Source organism: Budorcas taxicolor, chromosome 2 (genome assembly GCF_023091745.1).
Source record: "Budorcas taxicolor isolate Tak-1 chromosome 2, Takin1.1, whole genome shotgun sequence".
Lineage (NCBI taxonomy): Eukaryota > Metazoa > Chordata > Mammalia > Artiodactyla > Bovidae > Budorcas > Budorcas taxicolor.
This window is the reverse complement of record NC_068911.1, coordinates 174,612,085-174,634,609: the sequence shown is the minus strand read 5'-3', so window position 1 is coordinate 174,634,609 and position 22,525 is coordinate 174,612,085. Positions and strand designations below refer to the sequence as shown.

Genomic DNA, 22,525 nt, shown 5'->3' with positions numbered 1-22,525 from the left:
AATGGGCAGAGGAATGAGCACCTTTCGGTGTGGCCGTGTGGGCCACGGATGAGGCACTTCAAGCTCCCTAGCAAAGCCCAGCTCGCCCTACGTGCTCCCCACGAGGCAGCGCTTCCTCCTCCAAAGCCCTCCACACCCATGTGCACCGTGGACCTGCTCAGTGCGAGGTGCCTTTTGGGGACCCTGGTGATGGCAAAGGTGGGCCCAGTCCTCTGGATGGAGGTTTGACTTACAGCGCAAACATCAGTGGGTGCTTTGGATTGACACCATGTCCTGTGAGAGGCCCAGGGTCAGGTCATCTTCACAGCCCCCTGTAAGGCAGGCATCACCGTCACCCCATTTTACAGGGGAGGAAGTGGGGGCTCAGGGATGGAGGAAACTTGCTCAGGGACACACAGCTCCCAACTGGCAGAGCTGTGATTCAGATACAGACCTCCCAGACCGCCAAGCCCAGGCATCTGCCTCTCACTGCACCCCCCAGTCGAGGCAGCCTAGCACTCGGGGCAGCTTGAGTCTTCTGGGAGGTGAGAAGATTATATTTTGTGGTGGTGGAGGAAAGCTTCAGGAAAGAGCAAGAACTTGAACTGAGCCTTGAAGGCTAGGGAAGTGAAAAAGGACCCAGAAACCAGAGCTGGAGTGTTCAGGGCTGAGAGCAGACCCCAGTGTGGCCAGACCACCCTGGTCCTGGGGGACTGGGGAAGGGGGTGGCCAGGGATCTGATGCGTCCTTGTCTTCTTTTCTGCAGTGAATTTGCTGGACACGTCCACCATCCACGGGGACTGGGGCTGGCTCACGTATCCGGCTCACGGGGTGAGTGATGGGCGGGGGGGGCCAGTGCTGTCCCTCTGTGAACAGAGAGGCTGTGATGCCCAGTTCTTATCGTCAGGCAGATCAAAAGGAAGCAGAGGCCACGAGAGGTGAAGGGACTTACCCAAGGACGCACAGCAGTCAGAGTCAGAGCTGCTGACTTCTTAAATTTAGCGCATGCAGTCTTTTGGAATTCCAGAACCAAGTCCGGGGCCAGCTCCCCCTTCTTCTGGTCTGAGGCCTGGATGTGCTATCCTACGTCTGTGTCCCAGGCCCATCTGGCCTCCATGGTGATGCTGGGCTCAGCCCATTAGATCCCTGTACTCACAGGCGACTCCCTTCCACCCTCCCAAGGAATTGGCATGGTAACCCCGAGTGTCCAGAGCCAAGGATGCCCTGCCCAGTCCCCCCGATTCTCCTAAATCTCAGAGGGGCAGGGCGGTAAAGCAACACAAGCCTATGAGCTTGGTGGGGTTGGGCCCCACCATCCACAAGCTGAGTGTCCTTGGGTCACCACTTCACCTCCCTGAGTCTCAGTTTCCCTGTCTGTAGAATGGGATGAACACTGGCAACCTCGTGGGGTTTGCTGGGAGGGTGAAGGGAGATGACACGTGGTCTTGGCACCATGCCTGGCACAGGGTGGGCCTCCATTAAATGTATTATTATCATTATCATTGTCATTAGTGTATATTATGGCTGTATCTCACATAAATTTCCTCCTATAAGCATGATCAGAAACACACACAACCCCACCATAGACACAAACACGTCTGGTGCCCACAGCTGCTTTCATGAACGCTTCTGCTTCCATGGCTCTGGAGACAGAGTGATAATAATACTCGTGATGACAGTGACACCGAGCTGATTTTTGAGTGTTTCTTTACTTTGGGGTAAGATTGTAAGCTGGGCTGTCTGGGGGCTGTGACCAGGGCCAGGGCAATCCCGGCTCCTCTCTCTCTGGGGGTCTGTCCCCAGGTGGTGGCGAGCTGAGCCTGCTATCATCCCCATGCACCAGGCTTCAGGGAGTTGAAGGGGCAGACCAGGGCCCCTGAGAGCCAGGAGGGACCCCTTCTGTGCTTCAGCACGTCAGCCGTGCCTGAAGACAGAGGCTTGGCCCTGGGAGTGTCCCTTTACCCCCCAGGGCCTCAGCCTCTCCCCGTGAGGGGCTCTTCTGTGTGTCCCACGCGGCTGTCTCCCGGGGTGTTCGTGCGTGCGAAGGGCTTTGGTGCAGGAACCGGCTCTGCCAGTGTCAGGGGCTGCCCCAAGAGCAGGTGACTGCCTGGCTGTGGGCTGGGGCAGCGTCTCCCCTGAGACTCAGTAGCTGGGCAGGAATGGACTTGAACCCCTGGTTGGCACTGGCTGTCTCTGTCCCTCTGTCCCACTCAGAGCTTAGGACTTGGTTTTTAGGGTAACAAGAAGTAGGAACGATTTTAAGCAGGGGTAGGTGGTGAGAAATATGACTGGACTCTGCTGGTGACGTAAGGTTCTTTTGTTTGCTGGATGCTGTGAAGAATGGCTCGGGGAATTCCCTCTTGGTCCACTGGTTAGGACTCCGTGTTTTCACTGCCAAAGGTGTAGGTTCAATAGCCGGTCGGGGAACTAAAGATCTTGCAAGCTGTATGGCACAGCCAAAAACAAACAAGCAAAACCCCCTAAAAAGAGAGTGGTTGAGAGTTACTCATTTCGCTTGATAATTAGAGCAAATAATTTATTTTCACATAAAGCGAAGTCGCTCAGTCGTGTCCGACTCTCTGTGACCCTGTGGACTATAGCCTACCAGGCTCCTCCATCCATGGGATTTTCGAGGCAAGAGTACTAGAGTGGGGTGCCGTTTTGTTCTCCAGAGGATCTTCCCGACCCAGGGATCAAAACCAGGTCTCCCACATTGCAGGCAGACACTTTACCGTCTGAACTACCAGGGAAGTCACATAGCTCTTAACAATTTGAGGGCATTATCTCGTTTAACCACCACTACTAATCCTGCAAGTGGTACAGCCATCCCATTTCACAGATGAGGAAGCCAAGGCTCAAAGCAGTGAGAAAAATCTTTCCACCATCAGGCAGGTTTCAAGTGATGGATGCGAGCTCAGATCTCTCTGGGCCTGGAGCCCTCACTGAGTCCCTGCGTCACCTTGTGAAGGGCTGGGAACCGATCCTGCATTATTTACTGAAACAGGGACCACCTCCTATCAGTACGGGGCCTGGAGATGGGGCTTGCCCAGAGGAGAGAGAAAGCCAGAGGAGATCTCTGTTTCCAAGCTCTGGATCTTGAACCTGTGGCAGGCTGGCAGGTGAAACGTGCAGGTGCCCACATCCAGGGGGTCTGGGGAGGGGCCTGGGAATCTTTTGTTGAATAAGTTTGTAGCTGGGTGGAGGTTGATGGGCCCTGTGGTTCCATCCATTCTCTGATCCTGGAGTCTGTTAAGCACCCTGGGTACAAGGGTCATCCGTGACTGTCTCCAGCCTCACCAAGTTATCAGACCGTCAGGCAGGCCGCATAGCCTGAAGCCAGCGGTGCTGGGTCTGGACGAGCTGGTGGTGCTCTGCAGCCTCTCATCAGCGTGACTCAGGCCAGTCCCTTTACCTCGCCTCCACCTCCTCGTTTATAACACAAGGATGATCACAGAACCTGCTCCCTGCAGTTGTCATCTGAGAGATGATGCAGGGAAAGGACATTGTACCAGCAAGAAACCAGATGCTCTGAGAGGTTAAGCGTCTCTGCTAAGATCTGGGGAGTCTGGCCCCAGAATTCACGCTTCTAACCAGGCTGCACCCCTCTCTTTGGACCCCTCCATCCACGCACTGGGTCGTGCTCCACCTTAGCTGGTGAATTAACAGCCACTTGTGAATATTCCTTTTTATTGTCTCTTGATCCTCACCAGCCCCTGGAGTGATGAAAGGGGCAGGCATTGGTACCTCGGTTTACCTATGAGAAGTCCAAAGCTCAGAGAGGGAATGTGATCTGCCCAGGGGTGCACAGCTGGTTTGCTGCTTTCTGTTCCCTAGGAAACAGAGTTCCATAGGGATAGTGGGGGCTGGGGGGGTGCGGTATGTGCCAGGGGCCAGAGAGGCAGCTGGGGTGGCCTTGGCACCCGGCATGGAGTGGGGGTGCCCCAGGTAGAGAACAGGGCTGATTCTGCCCTTGTACCACCCGCCAGGAGTTTGTGCCACTCTCTGTGTTTGCGGCAGCCCCTGAGGCTAAGCCAGGCCTTTGGCCCTGCTCGGGCGGCTGGAGCAGACTGGGATCGAGCTGATTAATTTATCCGGGTCCCTGGCAGGAAGCAGACAGTGAGCAGCTGGCTGGCTCTTTGGTGCTCCATTAATTGTGACAATGACTTTAACCCCAGATGTGACACAGTGCTGCCCAGAGCCCCGGCTGCAGAGTGGGGTGCGGCGTGGGGGTCCTTCTTGGCGTGGGGGGGGTGTGCAGGAGGCATACAGCCTTTCAGGTGAGGCTGGCACGGCCTGGTCTGCTTCCCCAGGGGTCCCTGGAGGCAGGCACGGGGGTGATGGCAGTCCAGCGTCGTGTCAGTCCCCTTCTGGGCCAGGCCCAAGCTAAGCACCGGGCAGTTTTCTTTTCCGTTCATCCTCAAGTCTCACTGAAGTGGGGCCTTTCTGAGCCCCTCTTATAGATAAGCAGGCCAGGGATTGAGACCATATAGCTGACCAAGATGAAGTCAGATCAAGGGGCTTTTGTCGGGCAGGGAAGACTCAGGATGCCCCAGACCCCCACTCTAGTGCTTGTGGGACAGCTTGGGACCCTGCCGGTTCTCAGAGCACAGTGAGGAGTGGTCTTCGCTTCCTCCCCCTGCTCCCAAACTGTCTTCCCCTCCCCGACCCCTGCTTAAGCCATAGGGCCCCTAGTTCAGAGACAGTGGCCACGGAGGCCCAAGAGAGATCACGGCCCTGCGTCTCTGGTGCACCCAGGACAGCGACCCCAGAGCCTGTCTCCTCCGTCCGCCCTTGGCGCCCAGCCCCTCCTCAGAAGCCTGAGGAGTCCACTGAACTCAGCCCAACAGCAACTACTCCCAGCCAATCAGCATTCTGCCGCTAAGGAGGCTGCGGTCCAGAGAGGAGTGGCCATTTGCCCAAGGTCGCAGAGCCAGTGGGGACTGAACCCAGACCTCTCGACTTCCGTTTCATTTCTCAATGCTGTGTCTTCAGCGTGGCTCTTCTGTGTCCAGACTGGGCTTGCTGAATATTCCTGGCCCTTGCCAGCCTCTGCTGGGGCTCTTCTCTCCCGCCCCTGCAGGAAGGCCCAGCCTCAGCCCTGCAGGAGGTTTTGCCACACCCTGAGTGCCCACACCCTGAATGCCCACACCCTCCACACTCCATCTGTGAGAATGTGAGGGGGCTTGTGGGGAGAGAGTATTTCTTGTGCAATTCTTTTTATTAGTTCAGTCGCTCAGTCATGTCTGACTCTTTGCGACCCCAGGGACTGCAGCACGCCAGGCCTCCCTGTCCATCACCAGCTCCCAAAGTTTACCCAAACTCATGTCCATTGAGTCGGTGCCATCCAGCCCTCTTCATTCTCTGTCGTCCCCTTCTCCTCCTGCAGCAAGATACACTTAGCATAACATTTGCCGTCTTTTAGCCACTTGTGAGCCTCCAGTTCAGTGGCATTGAGTCCATTCACGCTGTTGTGTGACCGCCACCCCATCCATCTCCAGAATGCTTTCATCTTCCCAGACTGAAATTCTGTGCCCGTTAAACTATAATAACTCCATGGCCCTCTTGCCTCAGCCGCTGGTAAGCACCGGTCTACTTGCTGTCTCTAGGAACCTGCTGTAAGTGCCTCGCACAAGCGGAAGCATACAGGACTTGTCCTTTTGTGTCTATTTCACGCGGCATAAGGCCTTCAAGGCTCCTCCATGTTGTATGTAGCACGTGTCAGAATTTCCCGAGGCCCCACTGTATCAGTGCACACATCTTGTTTGTCCATTTATCCGCTGGGGGACATTTGCGTTTCCACCTCTGGGCGGCGATAAGCACGGGTGTGCAGATCGCTGGTTGTGTCCCTGCTTTGGTTTCTTTCGGGTGCACACCCAGAAGAGGAACTTGCGGTGATTCTATGCTTAATTTCTTGGTATTCGCTGTTTTCCACAGTGGCTGCACCAGTTAACATTCCCACTAGCAATGCACAGGGTTCCAATTTCTCCACAGCCTCGCCAACCCTCGTTATTTTCAATTGCTTTGACAATAGCTAATGGGTGTGAAGTGGTATCTCACTGTGGTTTTGATTTGAATTTCCCTAATGCTTCATGACGCTAAGCATCTTTCCATGTGCTCTTTAGCCATCTGTGTATCTTCTTTAGAGAAAAGTCTGTTCGAGTCCTTTGCCCGTTTTCTAATTAGGTGTGTCTGGTTCTTCGCTTTTCGACTGTAGAAGTTCTTTATATATTCCGGATACTAATCCCGTATCAGACACGTGGTTTGCAGGTGTTTTCTTCCATTCTGCGTGTTGCCTTTTCACTCTGTTGATTGTGTCAGTGATGGTCACTGGTTTACTTCTGAATCAGTGAGGCCTGGCCAGCACGTGACACAGAAGTGATCATACTCAACTTTCCCGCATCCTGGTACCCCCTTACCCAGGGCAGCCCATGGTGAGGGCAGAAGGAACATCACACACAGCAAGGCAGAGGAATCCATCCATCAGACAGTCACTCAACAAGCACCAGTTCAGGGGGTGCTGCTGAAGGATTTGAGGCCAGGGTACAACATAGCTTCATGCAATTAAAAAGATCTTTCTGGCAGCTGATGTGAAAACTGGACCAGTGGGCTCACTGACTTCCCCACGCAAGTCACCCCACTCTGGGAGTGACGGAGTAGCTGTGTAGAAACGAGGTCAGAGCTGTGTGGCTTTGGCCTCAGTTCCAGTCCTGGCTCCATCACTCAATAGCTGTGTGACCCTGGACACACAGCTCTAGGTCTGAACCCCTCAGTTCTATGAAAAGGCAACAGATAACGCTTCCCCAGGATATCCCTGGTGGCTCAGACAGTAAAGAATCCGCCTGCAGTGCAGGAGATGGAAGAGACACAGGTCTGATCCCTGGTCAGGAAGATCCCCTGAAGAAGGGAACAGCAACCCACTCCAGTACTCTTGCCTGGAGGATCCCATGGACAGAGGAGCCTGGTGGGCTACAATCCCCAGTGTCACAAAGAGTCGGACACGAGTGAGTGACTAATAACGCTCCCCCATAACCGCGTGTGTAGGGTGCTTGGCTCTTGATGGCTGACAGTCCGCTGGAGGCTGGAGAATGTTCAGTCTTCTTTCCCAGACCTCCCCTAGCACCGGGCGCGTGGCTTGTGGCAAGAGAGGGACAGCCGCTGCCTCTCGCTTCAGCTGGCTGTGGTCTCTCTGCCCGCAGTGGGACTCCATCAACGAGGTGGACGAGTCCTTCCGGCCCATCCACACGTACCAGGTATGCAACGTCATGAACCCCAACCAGAACAACTGGCTGCGGACCAGCTGGGTGCCCCGTGACGGCGCCAGACGTGTCTACGCCGAGATCAAGTTCACCCTGCGGGACTGCAACAGCATGCCCGGCGTGCCGGGCACCTGCAAGGAGACCTTCAACCTCTACTACCTGGAGTCAGACCGCGACCTGGGCGCCAGCACGCAGGAGAGCCAGTTCCTCAAAATCGACACCATCGCGGCTGACGAGAGCTTCACGGGGGCCGACCTGGGTGTGCGGCGCCTCAGGCTCAACACGGAGGTGCGCGGCGTGGGGCCCCTCAGCAAGCGCGGCTTCTACCTGGCCTTTCAGGACATCGGCGCCTGCCTGGCCATCCTGTCCCTCCGCATCTACTACAAGAAGTGCCCCACCATGGTGCGCAACCTGGCTGCCTTCTCGGAGGCGGTGACGGGGGCCGACTCTTCCTCGCTGGTGGAGGTGCGGGGCCAGTGTGTGCGGCACTCCGAGGAGCGGGACACACCCAAGATGTACTGCAGCGCGGAGGGCGAGTGGCTGGTGCCCATTGGCAAATGCGTGTGCAGCGCGGGCTACGAGGAGCGGCGGGACGCCTGTGTGGGTGAGCACGCCTCTGCACGGGTGGGCTGACGGCTGGGCTCAGTACCGGCAGGGCTGACGGGGCTGGGGGGGCGGGGGGCTGGCAAGCAGGGTTGGCACAGTCGGCAGGTGTCTGGGTGGTGCTCACAGCACCTGGGAGGATGCATGAAGCCCTAGTGTTCCTGTGTCTCCAGGCCACCTGTGTGTGTCTTGCTGGGAGGGAAAAACACCACAGCCAGATAGACCCTCCGTGGGTGTTGTGGAGAGCTCCATCTCTGGGCACCTATGTGACTGGGGTGTACTAACTGGGTACATACGTGTGTTGGGGAACAGTGATGGAACCTACCACAGCCGGCACTATTCTAAGCGCTTTTCACCTATGAACGCATTTACTCCCCAAAGCTATCCGTGAAATAGGAGCTTTTATTATCCTGGCTTTAAAGATAATGATGCTGAAGCCCAGAGAGGCAAAGTAACTTCCCCAAGGTCACACAGCTGGGAAGTCACAGAGCTGTGATTTGAATTCAGAAGTCTGGCTCCAGAGTCCAGACTCCGAATCACTGAACTGCTACCCTATTGAGGAGGGGGTGTCGATTGGAATCTGGGCTCGGGGTGAATGCATGCGTGGCGTACAGGAGCATTGTGAAGATAGGCGGGTGGGGACAGCCAGGGTGTTTTCCGGGTTGCACTGGGTGTGTCTGCCCGCGAGCAGGCGGAACTTAGCTAGAGATGTGGGGGAGGGGACAGCTGAGAGCACCTGGGTCTTGAAATAGCACCTGTTCCCACAGGTATTCTGCTGGGGTTCCCATGTCACAGACCAGGAGCAGGGCCCAGAGTCCAGGCTGTGTGTGTATGTGTGTGTGTGCATGTGTGTGTGCGTGCGTGTGTGTATGTGTATGTGTGTGTGCATGCACACGTGTGTGTATGTGTGTGTGCATGTGTGCGTGCGTGTGTGTGCGCGTGTGCGCGTGTGTGCATGCGTGTGTGTGTGTGCGTGCGTGTGTGTGTGTGCGTGTGTGTATGTATATGTGTGCGCGTGTGTGTGCGTGTGTGCACGCGTGTGTGCGTGTGTGTGCGTGCGCGTGTGTGCATGCATATGTGTGTGCGTGTGCGTGTGCATGTGTGTGCACGCGTGCATGTGTGTGTGTGTGTGTGCGCGCGTGTGGTCAGCAGGCACGCATTTTGGATCGGTGTAGCCAGGCACCCCGACAGCCCAGGCACCCCGGGAGGGCTGGCGAGCTCACGCAGCTGGTGCCCCAGCTGTTACTGGTCTTGGCCTGGCTGCCCTCTGCTGTCCCTTGATCTCCCCAGGGGCTGGACACATGCCAGGCCAGCCATTCAGCCCAGGCTGGTGAAGCCTGCCATGGGGACCACTGGGTCTCCTGGGGAAGGAGATGTTCCTGGGCAGGGATCAGAGAGAGCAGGGCCTGCCCCCCAGACGGCCTCAGGGAAGACTGGGATGGGGCCCTGAAAGACACTCAGAATATCCTCAAAGCCCTTAACTGCTCCTACACAGGCCCCGGGACCACACTTACAGGGACCCTCGGGCCTCTCAGCACCGTGCCTCTGTCCTAGCCAGCAGGAAGGCCCCTGGGTGCTCACAGGAGCAGGACACAGGCTGGCCGTTTCAGGCGATGCTCAAGGTGGCTTCAGAGACCACCCCAGTCCACTTTAGGAGTTGTCTCGCCCCAGGAACTCCAGGGCCAGATTCCTCCGTCCAGCCACCAGGCCCTTTCTGGCCCTTCTCTGGGGCTGTCTGATTTCCTGTACATGTGTGCTAAATCGCTTCCATTGTGTCCAACTCTTTGCGGTCCTATAGACTCTAGCCTGCCAGGCTCCTCTGTCCATGGGGTTCTCAGGCAAGAATACTGGAGTGGGTTGCCGTACCCTCCTCCAGGGAATCTTTCTGACCCAGGGATCGAACCAGTGTCTTTCCTCTTCTGCATTAGCAAGTGGGTTCTTTACCACTAGTTCCGTCTGTGAAGCCCTTAAATCTTTTTTTACCCTGCTGAATGCTATAAGTTCACTTTCCTGGACCCTAAACTCCAAAGCACCTTCTGGGACATTTGTCTGTTTCTGGATTGGTTCTACCTTCTGTGGCCTAGTTTGCCAGGCTCCCCAGGCCTCCAACCTCTCCCAGTTCCTTCACAGACATCCCTGTACTTCTCAACTTCCCGCTGGGTAACAGTAGCAACAAACATTCCTATCGCCTTTACAGCTTCCAAGGGGATTCCTAGCACATCAATTCATTGGCTTATTGCAGCAAGCAGGTATTACAATTCCATTTTACAGATGGGGAAACTGAGGCCCAAGAGATCGTGTCCTGCTTAGGCACACAGCTGATGAGAGGTGGAACTGAGTCCTGAGTCAGGTCTGTCTTGCTCTGAGCTATGTGTAGGCTTTTCACCTATCCCTGGCCCATCCTGATTGCATTCCCCGCTAGACCCAGTTCCCAACATCCCCTTATTCTGATGGGGATAATAAAATCTCTTAGAGACAAGTTTTCAAGTGTTTGCTATGTGCCAGGCACTTTAACAAGCACTTCATACAGATCATGTCAGTAACTCATCCATGCCTAGGGGATAGAGGCACAGCGCATCCCTGTCTCCAGGGAGTTCACAGCTTCTCATCCTTACAACAGTCCTCAAAGCTAGGTATTGTATCCCCACCTCACAGATGGGGAAAACTGAGTCCCCTCAACTTAAGTAGCAGAGTAGGGATGTGATCCCATGTTTCCTCACTCCAGAACCCTGAACAGCCTCCTCTGTCCACAGAGCCCTCTGCAAAGCCTTGCTTCCCAACTCCCTGGGGTAACACTAAAACAGTTAGTACCCAGGACTGTATAAGCTGTAATAGTCAGGTGGGCCAGCCTATGGATACCTGCTCAAGGTCAGCTGTCTCCAGCCCTGGGTTGAGCCAGGGAGAACGCCAGGCAACTTGTTTGTCCAGCGTGCATCCTTGCTCTTCGAGGGAGACTGGTCCTCCTGACTTTGGGGTGGGGGCCTCACTCAGAGGTACTGCTCCTTTTTGGGTGGAGATGGAAAGTGAAGCCCAGAGAGGGAATTCATCTTGCCCAAGGACCCACAGCATGTCAAGGGCAGGAGTCCTGGTGAAAACCCCAAGGCTTGAGCAGCCGGACGTCCTCAGAGCTGGGAGAAGTCAGGGCCACTCCCATTTCCTGACACTTCTGGCCCGTTCATAAAAAATAATAAAGTAATGCCAAAGCAGGGTTTAGGGAATTGCGGCCTGTTTTGATTTTTACATTTAAATCACAATACAACATAATTATGCCAGTTGCAAGATAATTACAGGTTTTATAAAATAATATTAATTCATTGTGCACTGCAGGCAGTGGGGTTTGGGGACAGGATGCCAGTTTTAAATCACGCAGGGAAAGACGTTTCTCAACCCTGTCGGTGGGCGCGTGCGGTGCCTGCTGACCTCCTTTGAAGAAGCAGTGCAGGTGCAAGACTGAGGCGCTCGCCTAATGGGAGCCTGGGGCCAGCGGCCCTGTGGGGGCCCAGGGGCCCCCACCCACTCCTTGGTGGGCAGCCCGCGAGCTGAGGGGGCTAGGGGCCTAAAAGGAGCTGGGCACAGACTGGGCGTGCCTTTGCTGATCTACTTGAGATGACCTCAAAGCTGCAGCCCCGTAGCCAGCCTGAGCGGGACCTCCGGAGACCCGTGGGGCCCTGCCCTTCTCCACTGGGCAGTTCTCTCTGAGCAAACAGGGCTGGGTGAGGGGGTGCCAGCCTCCCCTGCCTGGGTGCCCCTCCACCTTCTTTCTAGAGACAGGAGAAGGGACCCGGCGCTTGAGGGCTGCAGCAGCGGCCAGGCTGATGGCGACAGCCGTCAGGCTCTGTCTCGGTGGTCTCACCCTCGTGGCTCCCCTGAGAGTGGCCCAGCAGCCACCAATTCTACAGAGATGACAGTAGAGCCCAGGAGAGGGGACCAGCCCAATCATGTGGCTTTTTAGAAGCCTTCCTGAGACTGTGTTTGGGCCTCGGGGACTCACGGAGGCGCATCAGAGCCGGGCGGAGCTAGTGCACTTTACCTGTGGGGAAAAGGGCCCAGAGAGGCCAAGTGACCGTCCCGAGAGCGCACAGCTAGCAGTAGTTGATTGAATCCCAAATCTCCCAAGCGCCTGACCAGAAAACTCCCCACGCCACCCAATTCCTGACGCACTGACCTTCCCCCCGCCACCCACGTGGCTGCGCCCCCTACCCCGAATCCAGAGTAGAAGGGCCTCTCAGAACACCGCGCAACACAGCAGCCACCCAGAGTCCCAAGTCCCTAGCACTGTCCTTTCCGCCGCCTGGACGCAGAGTATAAGCCACCCTCTGCGGCCCTAATCATCTTTCTATAAATATCAGAGCATCTCATTTCGAAGGGGCAGCATGAACAACGAGCTCCTTTGCCTTCCTGACTGTGTTTAAAATCTGATTTAGAATTAATTTCCTTTGGTCGGCCACCGGCGGACACCTTATTTGTCAAATCTCAAGCTCTTTGCAGGGGAGAGGAGAGAGGCGGCCGGGGCCCCTGGCAGCTGCCGGCCTGACAGGCGGCCTGGGCAAGGTGCCCTCGGCAGGGGCAGTAGCCCCTCCTGGCCCGCGGCCGACACCAGGCACCGCAGACGCCGGAAGCTCCCTGGGTCGGCAGGCCCCAGCCCAGAGCCGCTCCATCTGTCTCGGCCATTAATTCCCGGCTCTGCCTCCAGGTCTCCAGGCTCCCCGAGGCCTGGTGATTAGTATTCTTATTAAAGATTATTTTATTTTCATTGAGCGGATTAATCTAGCCTTGACACTTTATAGCCATATGGGTATTAGCCGAGCGTGAGAGAACCACCCCCCGGTGGACTGGCGGGATGGCGGAGCTGCCTCTAAGCCGAGGCCGGGTGTTGAGAGGCTGGTGGGGGGAAGGCCCCGGCTCCTCCGGAGGCTCCCCCTAAACCCGGGTTTGCATCCTGGCTCAGCTGGCAGCCTGGGGCGAGGCCCTCAAGTTCCCCCGAGCTTCTGTTTCCTCTCTGCCAAACAGATGTATTCACACCCACTAAGCAGAGTGGTAGTAACAAGTGCTGGGCACTGTGCTGGCGTGAATTCACGTGTATTCACTCCTGTCATTCTTACAACAGCCCTCGGAGGTGGGAGCTCTTCTTATCCCCATTTTCCAGATGGAGACACTGAGGCCCAGCAACTTGCCCAGGGTCACTTAGCCTCGGGGAGGGCAGGGACTGGTTGAGCAAAGGAGCCCAGCAGGCAGCCTGCTCCCGAGTTTCCGCTCTTGACGGAGGACCCGCTGAACTCTGAATGGTCCGGCACTCCAAACACAAAGGCTGTCCTGGGGCGCTTCCTCAGTGCCACGTGTCATGCAGAGATGTCACACCGCACATGGACTGGTCTGCCCCTCACTGCTCAGAAAGCTCCCTGAAAGCAGCGTTAGCTCTTGTTTGTCTCCAGTCCATCGCAGAAGCTCGGTGAATGTGGGTGAAGGAGCAGACGAGAGACAGAATAAGCAGGCGGTTCCCACGACATTAATCGATGTGGATCCGATGATTCCAGTGTGATAGAACGTCATTTAGCTCACCAACAGATTGGATAAATATTTGCTGGCGAAGTGTAAAGCCTGTTTCCCGTGCCTGCTTTCTGGGCTCAGAAGGACGCTCTTGGGCTGTGCCCCAGAACTGGGCCTCCTGGGGGCCTCCCAGGAAGAGGAAGCAAGGTCACATGATGTCAGCTAGGAGCCCCCCAACTCCAAGCACCTGGCCCCAGTCAGGGGCCTCTCCAGGGGCCAGGGAAGAGGTCTCAAAACTGAACCACGTTCGCCCCGACTCCCCAGCCTTCTGGCTTCACGGTCTCTTGAGTCTGGGAAGCAGTTTAAGGATGTCATCATGTCCTCTGATGGCAAGTTTCCTCCCAAGTTTGTAGAATTTTACAAATTAACTGGAGTTTAGCTATTATAATCAAGAGATACAATCAAATCAAATGAAGCTTCTCTCAAGCCCCGAGTTTTCCCAAACAGGACTAGGCAGAGACAGAGCCCAGTGTTTCCTGGTGGTCTCTGTTTCAAAGCATTCAGTTCCACAAGCGGAGCCGGGAGCCGCCTGACGGGGTGGCATTTGGTCCTCTTGAACTCCTGGGGTCTGTCTCTGCTCAGAGCAGATAATGGAAGGATTAGCTCACTTTGAAAACTCCCACCAGTGTGACAGCTCTATGCTGGGCCAGACCCTAGGAACTCTGAGATGAATAAGGCCCTACTCAGAGAGATCATCTGCCCTCAAGGAGAGAGAGTCAGATACACAGATGAAAAAAACACAGCCGTAGTGTTGCAGGTGGTAGGACTAAGCAGGGGTACAAAGAGAGAGAGGGGAGTGGTCGTGTCTGTGTGTGTATGTGTTTGTGTGTGTATGTGGAGGTGTCCAGAAAGGCTGCATCAAACGCACAGTGAAAAGGAATTTGAAAGAGTTTGACAGGGAGATGAAGGAGAATGGGTACAATACGTGCAAAGGCCCTGAGGCACGGAGTACGGAGATTGGCCGGTCCTCTAGTTTGACCTGAGAAAGGGGGGCGTGAGAGGTGGCACTGATGGGGGCTTCCAGGGGGCTTTGAATGCCAGGCTTTATTGTGAAGGCCACGGGGAGCCTGCGAAGGTTTGGATCAGCAGTGTCACTCGAGAGCCCCTCAACACGCTCATTTGCCCTCCCTGGACAGCTGACTCGTTCTCGGGGCGGGTCACTCCGCCCACCATTTACCGTCTGCCACATCCTTGGCTTTTATTTTCTTCTGGAAATGATCACAGCTGCTTTTACTGAGTCTTCCCCACCTTGAAAAAGGCCAGCTTCTTGAGGGCAGAGACCATGCGGACCTTGTTCAAGACTGTGTCTCTGGCACCCAGCTCAGAGCCTGGTGTAGACGAGGTTCTCCTGGAAACGGGCAGAAGGAATGGGGTGGGCTGGGGCTGGGGCAGCACTGGGGGCTGCTTGGCCATCAGGGCAGAGACGCATGGCAGGTGAGGCTGAGGGCGGAGAGAGTGTCAGATGCGAGACGCGTCAGTCCCAGCCACGGCGATGGTGACGCGGGTTCTGGGAGCGTCAGGAGCCCGCAATTCCCGGACAGTCGGCGGCGCTCGGGGCACTTGTAAGACACAGCTTCCCAGGACACACCCCTCGCTCTCCTAACTCGGTGACTGTGATGGGGCCAGGGTCTGTGTTTCCATAGGGGTGTCTCCGTGTCTGTCCACGTCTGGGGGCCTCTGGTCTCATCACTCATCTCTTCCGGCCAGGTCTCTCGCCCACCCCGTTCCCTGACTGGCTTTCTTGTCCCCCCCCACCACCACCACGCAGGACCAATTCCTGGGGTTTTTTGGCCCCCCTTGGATTCTTCCCTGGTGGCTCAGACGGTAAAGCGTCTGCCCGCAATGCAGCAGACCCGGGTTCAGTCCCTGGGTCGGGAAGGTCTCCTGGAGAAGGAAATGGCAACCCACTCCAGGATTCTTGCCTGGAAAATCCCATGGACAGAGGAGCCTGGTAGGCTACAGTCCATGGGGTTGCAAAGAATCAGACACGACTGAGTGACTTCAACTTTCTTTCACTTCCTTTGGATTCTTAGCCATGACCCCTGCCCCCGAGGCTAGTGGTGCCCTGTGAGGGACAAAGCCTGGGAGCCTGGGCAGGAGGGGTCGTTGGAGATGAGGGGCGCTCAGAGAGGTTTCTTCCTGAGCCAGCTGTGGGCTGGTTCTCAGGTGTCAGGGTCCCAGCCTCCGCTCTGCCCCTGCCTTGCTGTGCAGCCCTGTGTGAGTCACTGGCCGCCTCTGAGCCTGTCCCTGCACCCGCAGATGAGAAGAGGAAAGGGGTGATGCTGGAGGTCTGGACCTCTGTCCCCTGGGGAGCCCTGGGCCTGAGAGCCCCCTCCCTGAGGCCCGTCAGCAGGGCCCGGCTGGCTTACCCGAGGCTACCTTCTCCTCCACAGCCTGTGAGCTGGGCTTCTACAAGTCGGCCCCCGGGGACCAGCTCTGCGCCCGCTGCCCTCCCCACAGCCACTCTGCGGCCCCTGCCGCCCAGGCCTGCCGCTGCGACCTCAGCTACTACCGGGCGGCGCTGGACCCGCCGTCCGCCGCCTGCACCCGTGAGTACCGCCCCATGGCCCCAGAGACCAGGACCCCGTGTCCCCAGGGAGCCAGGTCTCTGCAGGTGAGGCAGGGAGAGGACAGGTGACTCTCTTGGGCCAGGGATCGGTCTGGGCCTGGGGGTGACTCCGACCCTTCCACCATGCCCTTGACCTCTCTGGGCCCTCAGCTTCTTCTCATTGGTCACCTGCCATCTCTCCAAGGAAATCTTGCCTTTCCTCCCTCGGTCTGTCCTCTCTGCTCTGAAGGGCAGAACAAGAGCTGGACCCCTCCCTTTCCAGCACGGGGTGGCCATGGCATCTTCTGACCCAGTGGTCATACCAGTGTCCCGGGGGCCAGGGTGGGCGAGCGCTGTGGAGGGGGTTGCCCCTGAGGCAAGGTGAGTTTCAGAAGGTGCCCCCCATCAGTGATGGCCTTGATGCATTGGTAGGAGCTCCTGAGTTCTAGGAGCTGCTATTGTGTGTGGGGGACAGAAGATGCCTGCGTAGAGCATGCGCTGATCAAGTGCTTGTGCCCCGGGTGCACAGTGCACACACGTGTGTGCATCTGGGTACCTGCAGTGGCCTCCTGAGTCCCTCTGGAGCTCTGTGAGCTTGGTGTGTGTACACCTGGCCAGCCAGGGAGACGTGTGCCTGGAGAGCGTGTGCGCATGCCCGTACCTGGGGCACTCCGAGGGACCTGGACCCCAGGCCCGCAGGGCCGCGTGTCTGTCAGTGTTTCTGCCGATGCAGCTCCTCACTGGCCTCCTGGTCTCCTCTGCCCTCACCCAGAGGGGCCTGTCACCCCCAGCCCAGCTGGGAGGAGCTGCAGCCAGCTCAGCCCCACCCCCTCTTCGCCTGCCCTGGGCTCTTGGGATGGCGTGAGGGGGGCCTGACGCGGTGCTGAGGAGCTTTGCTCTAGAGTTTACCCCCCAGCGTGATCTCCGTGTTCCCTGCCTCCGCCTCCATCCCCACTCAGCCCCAGGCCCCCTGCAGAGGCCGGTGAGGGCCCAGGTGTGCTCAGATATCATGTACACACACTCATATACCATACACTCACACCACACCACACCCTCATATACCATATACTCACACCACACACACTCACACACACACACACTCATATACCATACACCCACATACCACACTCCCCCCCCACACACACACTCATATACCATACACCCACACACCACACCACACCCCCCACGCACACACTCATATACCATACACCCACACACCACACCACACACACATACACACCAGGTGTACTCATATACCATACACCCACAACACACACACACATACACATACACACCAGGTGTACTCATATACCGCACACACACACAGAGGTGTGCTCATATACCATGCACACACCACACACACACACTCATATACCATACACTCACACCACACACACACACTCATATACCATACACCCACACACCACACCACACACACACACACTCATATACCATACACCCACACACCACACCACACACACATACACACACACTCATATACCATATACCCACACACCACACCACACACACATACACACCAGGTGTACTCATATACCACACACACACACACAGGTGTGCTCATATACCATACACACACCACACACACACACACACACACACTCATATACCATACAGCCACACACCACACCACACATACACACACACACACCCTCATATACCATACACTCACACCCCGCACACACACACACACACACACACACACTCATATACCATACACCCATACCACACACACACACATACACACACACACACACACACCAGGTGTACTCATATACCACACACACACACAGAGATGTACTCATATACCATACACACACACCACACACACACACACTCATATACCATACACCCACACACCACACCACACATACACACACACACACTCATATACCATACACCCACACACCACACCACACATACACACACACACACTCATATACCATACACTCACACCACACACACACACACACACTCATATACCATACACCCACATACCACACACCCTCCACACACACACACTCATATACTATACACCCACACACCACACCCCCCCCACACACACACACTCATATACCATACACTCACACCACACACACAGACATACACATACACACCAGGTGTACTCATATACCACACACACACACACAGAAGTGTACTCATATACCATACACACACACCACACACACACACACCCATATACCATACACCCACACACCACACCACACACACATACACACCAGGTGTACTCATATACCATACACTCACACCACACACACACACACACTCATATACCATACACTCACACCACACACACACTCATATACCATACACCCACACACCACACCACACACACACACACTCATATACCATACACTCACACCACACACACACACACACACACATACACACCAGGTGTACTCATATACCACACTTACCCACACACACACAGAGGTGTACTCATATACCATACATACACACATGCACTCATATACCATACACCCACACACCACACCACCCACATGCACACACACACACACCCTCCCTCCACTGTTCCTCCCCAGACTTCCTGTTCCTTTGCCCCTGGGGCACCTGCAGGCACAGAGAGGAAGGCGACGGAAACGGTGACCGCTCTGGGCTCCTCAGGCCGAGTGAGCCCAGCTCTCGCTCGTGGACACTTGCTTTCAGCTGGCTGGACTCCGATTTCTCCCCACATCTACAATGCAGTGCCCTCTACTTCTAGGAATGTTACGCTTGTGAAAAGCTAGACTTCTGCCTTCCACACCCTGCAGATTCGAAGGTTTCTCTGTGATTCTGAGATTCTGTTTTCTTAAAATCTAAGATTCCCTGTTTGGGATTCTGAGAGTTGAAATTCTGAGCCTCGGGGGTCTCCATTACCCCCCCTCCACCTCTGTTCAAACCCCCACCCCCGGGACCCTACCCCAGCCCCCAACCCCCAGCCCCATCCCTTTCCTCTATGTCCTTGTGCTGACCAAGCTGGGGAGCCCACCCTGGGACGGAGGGGAGGGAGGGGTCTCTTGGGACACAGGCTCCACTCTCCTCCACCTCGGTGTTCTGTGCCCTTTGCATGGAGTCCAGCCGGGGGTTAAGGAGCGGAGTGTGGGACGCAAGTGCCTGGAGCGTCTCACCGGGGGGACTGCTTTGTGCAGCCTCTCCCCAGCTCTGGAGGAGAAGTTTGTGAAGCAGGCTTACTGTGAGGCAGACCCCGGCATCCCTGTGGTCCTGCATGGGGGGTGGGGTGGCTTCTGTGCCCAGACCCTGACACTGCGCTCCTTAGCCTGAAGGCAGAGACACCACCTGTGCCCTCGGGGAGCTTCCAGAGGATCCAGTAGGTGTGCCCTCATCTCGAGGGAACCCCAAGGATCGCGGGGAACCACAGCCCTTCCTTGATCTGCTGAGGGAAACTAGACCAGCCCAGATGAACACCCACCAGGCCTGCCTGTCTCTCTGTACGCCCCAGGGCCCCCCTCGGCGCCGGTGAATCTGATCTCCAGCGTGAACGGGACGTCTGTGACCCTGGAGTGGGCCCCTCCCCTCGACCGGGGCGGCCGCAGCGACATCACCTACAACGCCGTGTGCCGCCGCTGCCCGTGGGCCCTGGGCCACTGCGAGACGTGCGGGAGTGGCACCCGCTTCGTGCCCCAGCAGACCAGCCTGGTGCAGGCCAGCCTCCTGGTGGCCAACCTGCTGGCCCACATGAACTACTCCTTCTGGATCGAGGCGGTCAACGGCGTGTCCGACCTGAGCCCCGAGCCCCGCCGGGCCGCCATGGTCAACATCACCACGAACCAGGCAGGTAGGCGGAGGTGCCGGTCCCCAGCTCCCCAGCCCTCGCCCTCCGCAGCCTCAGAGCTGCAGATTGCCTTTGGGCAAGTGCCCACCTGTCTAACCCTGTCCTCCTGACCAGGATGCCGAGCTTCAGGCTTTCCATGCCCTTAGAAAAATAGAACACATGCTCTTTGCGATCCTGTGGGCTGTAGCCCGCCAGGCTCCTCTGTCCATGAACTTTTCCAGGCAAGAATACTGGAATGGGTTGCCATGCCCTCCTCCAGGGGATCTTCCCAACCCGGGGATCGAACCCACGTCTCGTACACCTCCTGCATTGGCAGGCGGGTTCTTTGCCACTGGCGCCACCTGGGAAGCCCTCCTGTAAGTGGGAGTGATCCAGAAAGCCCCGAGGTAGACCAGCATGACCATCCAAGGCCTGGGTTCCAGAACTTTCCCCCTCTGCCTCTGTTTACTCCCTGATGCAGCAGGAATAATCATACCTGCGCGATTACTGTCATGAGGCTTAAGTAAAGGAGATAAAAGCGCTGAGCCCAGCAGCTGGCCCGTGATATGTGCTCAATAAATGTCATTAAAAAATAAACTCACTCTGATGGCCATTTTCCAGAACAGCGGCCACTGCTGTCCCTGGGATGGTTTTGGCCACACCGGTTTGGACAACAGCCATTTAGCTCTCTGTTTCTAGCCAGTCGTTGGGCTGAATAGAGCCCCTTTCTTTCCCCATCGTGGTGGGTCCTGCCTGTCAAGCAGCGGCCTGACCTGAGAGCCCTCTGCGGTGGCTTTCCCATTAACAGCCCCCTGGCACGCGCCCTGTGGCTCCTCACCACCCCCCACTTTCGTGTCCTTTAACACCACGCAGGCCTGGCCCAACAACTCTGTTCCCACTGTGTTACTAAGGAGGACACCGAGGCCCAGAGCCACCCAGGGTCTTTGCTTAAGAGTGGTTGAGTCAGGATTCGAACCCAGGTCTGTCTCGCTCCCAAGTGAACCAGGCTTCCCAGCCCAGAGCGCAGGGCACCCCCCTCCCAGAAGCCAAGGCTTCATCCTCCCAAGAGACCCTCATTCCTCTGGCGTCTGTGGAGCACCCATCAGATGCCAGGCTGTCCGCTCGATGCTGATGACTCAGAAAGGATTAGGCCCTGCCCCTGCCCGCGTGTCTCTGGGGTGACTGAGGCAGGTGACCAGCTAGTCGGGGGTGAAGGAGAACCCAGAGTTACTCACACGGCTCAGGGGCTCCCTTGTTAAAAAGAGCAGCCTCCCAAGAACCCACAGCCCTTCCAGCCACCAGACTACTTCTTTCCATGTGGAAGCTTCCTGAAAAGAACTGTCATGCTCACACACCTGTGTCCTCTCCTCCGCGGACACCTTGGGGCACCTCCAATCAGACACCTTTGCCCACCTGTCCCTAGAAATTCAGCTTGCAGTGGGCATTCCCTCCCCTGCTCTCTTGCTTTCCATGCCCAGGCCCACCCCCCATTTTCCATCCACCTGTCTGGCCTGTCCTCCGTCTCTACCAGCCCCTCTTTTCTCAGTTCGGTTCAGTTCAGTCACTCAGTTGTGTCCAGCTCTTTGCGACCCCATGGACTGCAGGACACCAGGCCTCCCTGTCCATCATCAACTCCCAGAGTTTACTTAAACTCATGTCCATCGAGTCGGTGATGCCACCCAACTATCTCATCCTCTGTCGTCCCCTTCTCCTCCTGCCTTCAATCTTTCCCAGCATCAGAGTCTTTTCAAATGAGTCAGTTCTCCCCATCAGGTGGCCAAAGTATTGGAGTTTCAGCTTCGGCATCAGTCCTTCCAATGAATATTCACGACTGATTTCCTTTAGGATGGACTGGTTAGATCTCCTTGCAGAGACTCTCAAGAGCGTCCTCCAACACCACAGTTCAAAAGCATTGCTTCTTCGGCGCTCAGCTTTCTTCATAGTCCAACTCTCACATCCATACATGGCTACTGGAAAAACGATAGCTTTGTCTAGACAGACCTTTGTTGGCAAAGTAATGTTTCTGCTTTTTAATATGCTGTCTAGGTTGGTCATAGCTTTTCTTTGGAGGAGCAAGCGTCTTTTAATTTCACGGCCAGCAACTCTTCTCTAACAACTTCCAAAACCTAGACGACCCCCAGCTGGTCCAGGACCCTCCTCTCTTTCCTACTCAGCCCCATCTCTCCTGAGTGAGGACTTCTTATCAAGGGTCCTCCAGCCTTTGGAGGGTGAGCAGCGGGGAAACAGGAAGGCTGTGGCCGGAGAGGGCAGCGGGGACGAGGTTACAGCTCCGAGAGCAGTCCCCTCCATTTGGCTGTGGCCGGGTTGACATCTGACATTCCCGTCAGGCTCACGTCAGAGGCATTTGCCCAGAATGCAGGAGGTGGGGAGGAAATGGGAGGATGAGGGAATGAGCCAGGGGGTGAAAGGGTGATCTAGTGTGGCAGCCAGGGTACTTGAGCTTAGGTGGGCAGCAGGTCAGCTCATGTCCCTTCTCTAAGTAGCCAGTGCCAAGCTACTCACGCCCTCCAAACCCAGGCAGTGAGGGTGCCCGTTCCTTTGACTCTTTCCCCGCCTTCTCCTTTTCTTCCTCCTTCTCTGAGCAGTCCTGAGGTCCTGCTGCACAACCCTTGAGGCCCTGGGCAGGGGCGGGCAACGTGGCAACACAGACGTCAGGGCGGATGAGAGGGGCTTCTTGGGAGGGCTGGCAGGGGTCCAGCAAACTTTCTTCCCGCTTGGCCAGGGAGGAGGCAGTGGAAGTTGGGGTGGTCAGGCCTCACG

General features: G+C 56.4%; 1 protein-coding gene across 1 annotated transcript in view; it reads left to right on the top strand.

Moving 5' to 3' along the window:
- The window catches only part of EPHA8 (EPH receptor A8), a 35,477-nt gene that overhangs the window by 4,721 nt on the left and 8,231 nt on the right, over positions 1-22,525 (top strand). The window contains exons 2-5 of the mRNA XM_052635731.1: positions 746-810; positions 7,176-7,839; positions 15,779-15,934; positions 19,433-19,768. Coding sequence (XP_052491691.1) covers positions 746-810; positions 7,176-7,839; positions 15,779-15,934; positions 19,433-19,768 — 1,221 coding nt within the window. The remainder of the gene's footprint in view (positions 1-745; positions 811-7,175; positions 7,840-15,778; positions 15,935-19,432; positions 19,769-22,525) is intronic.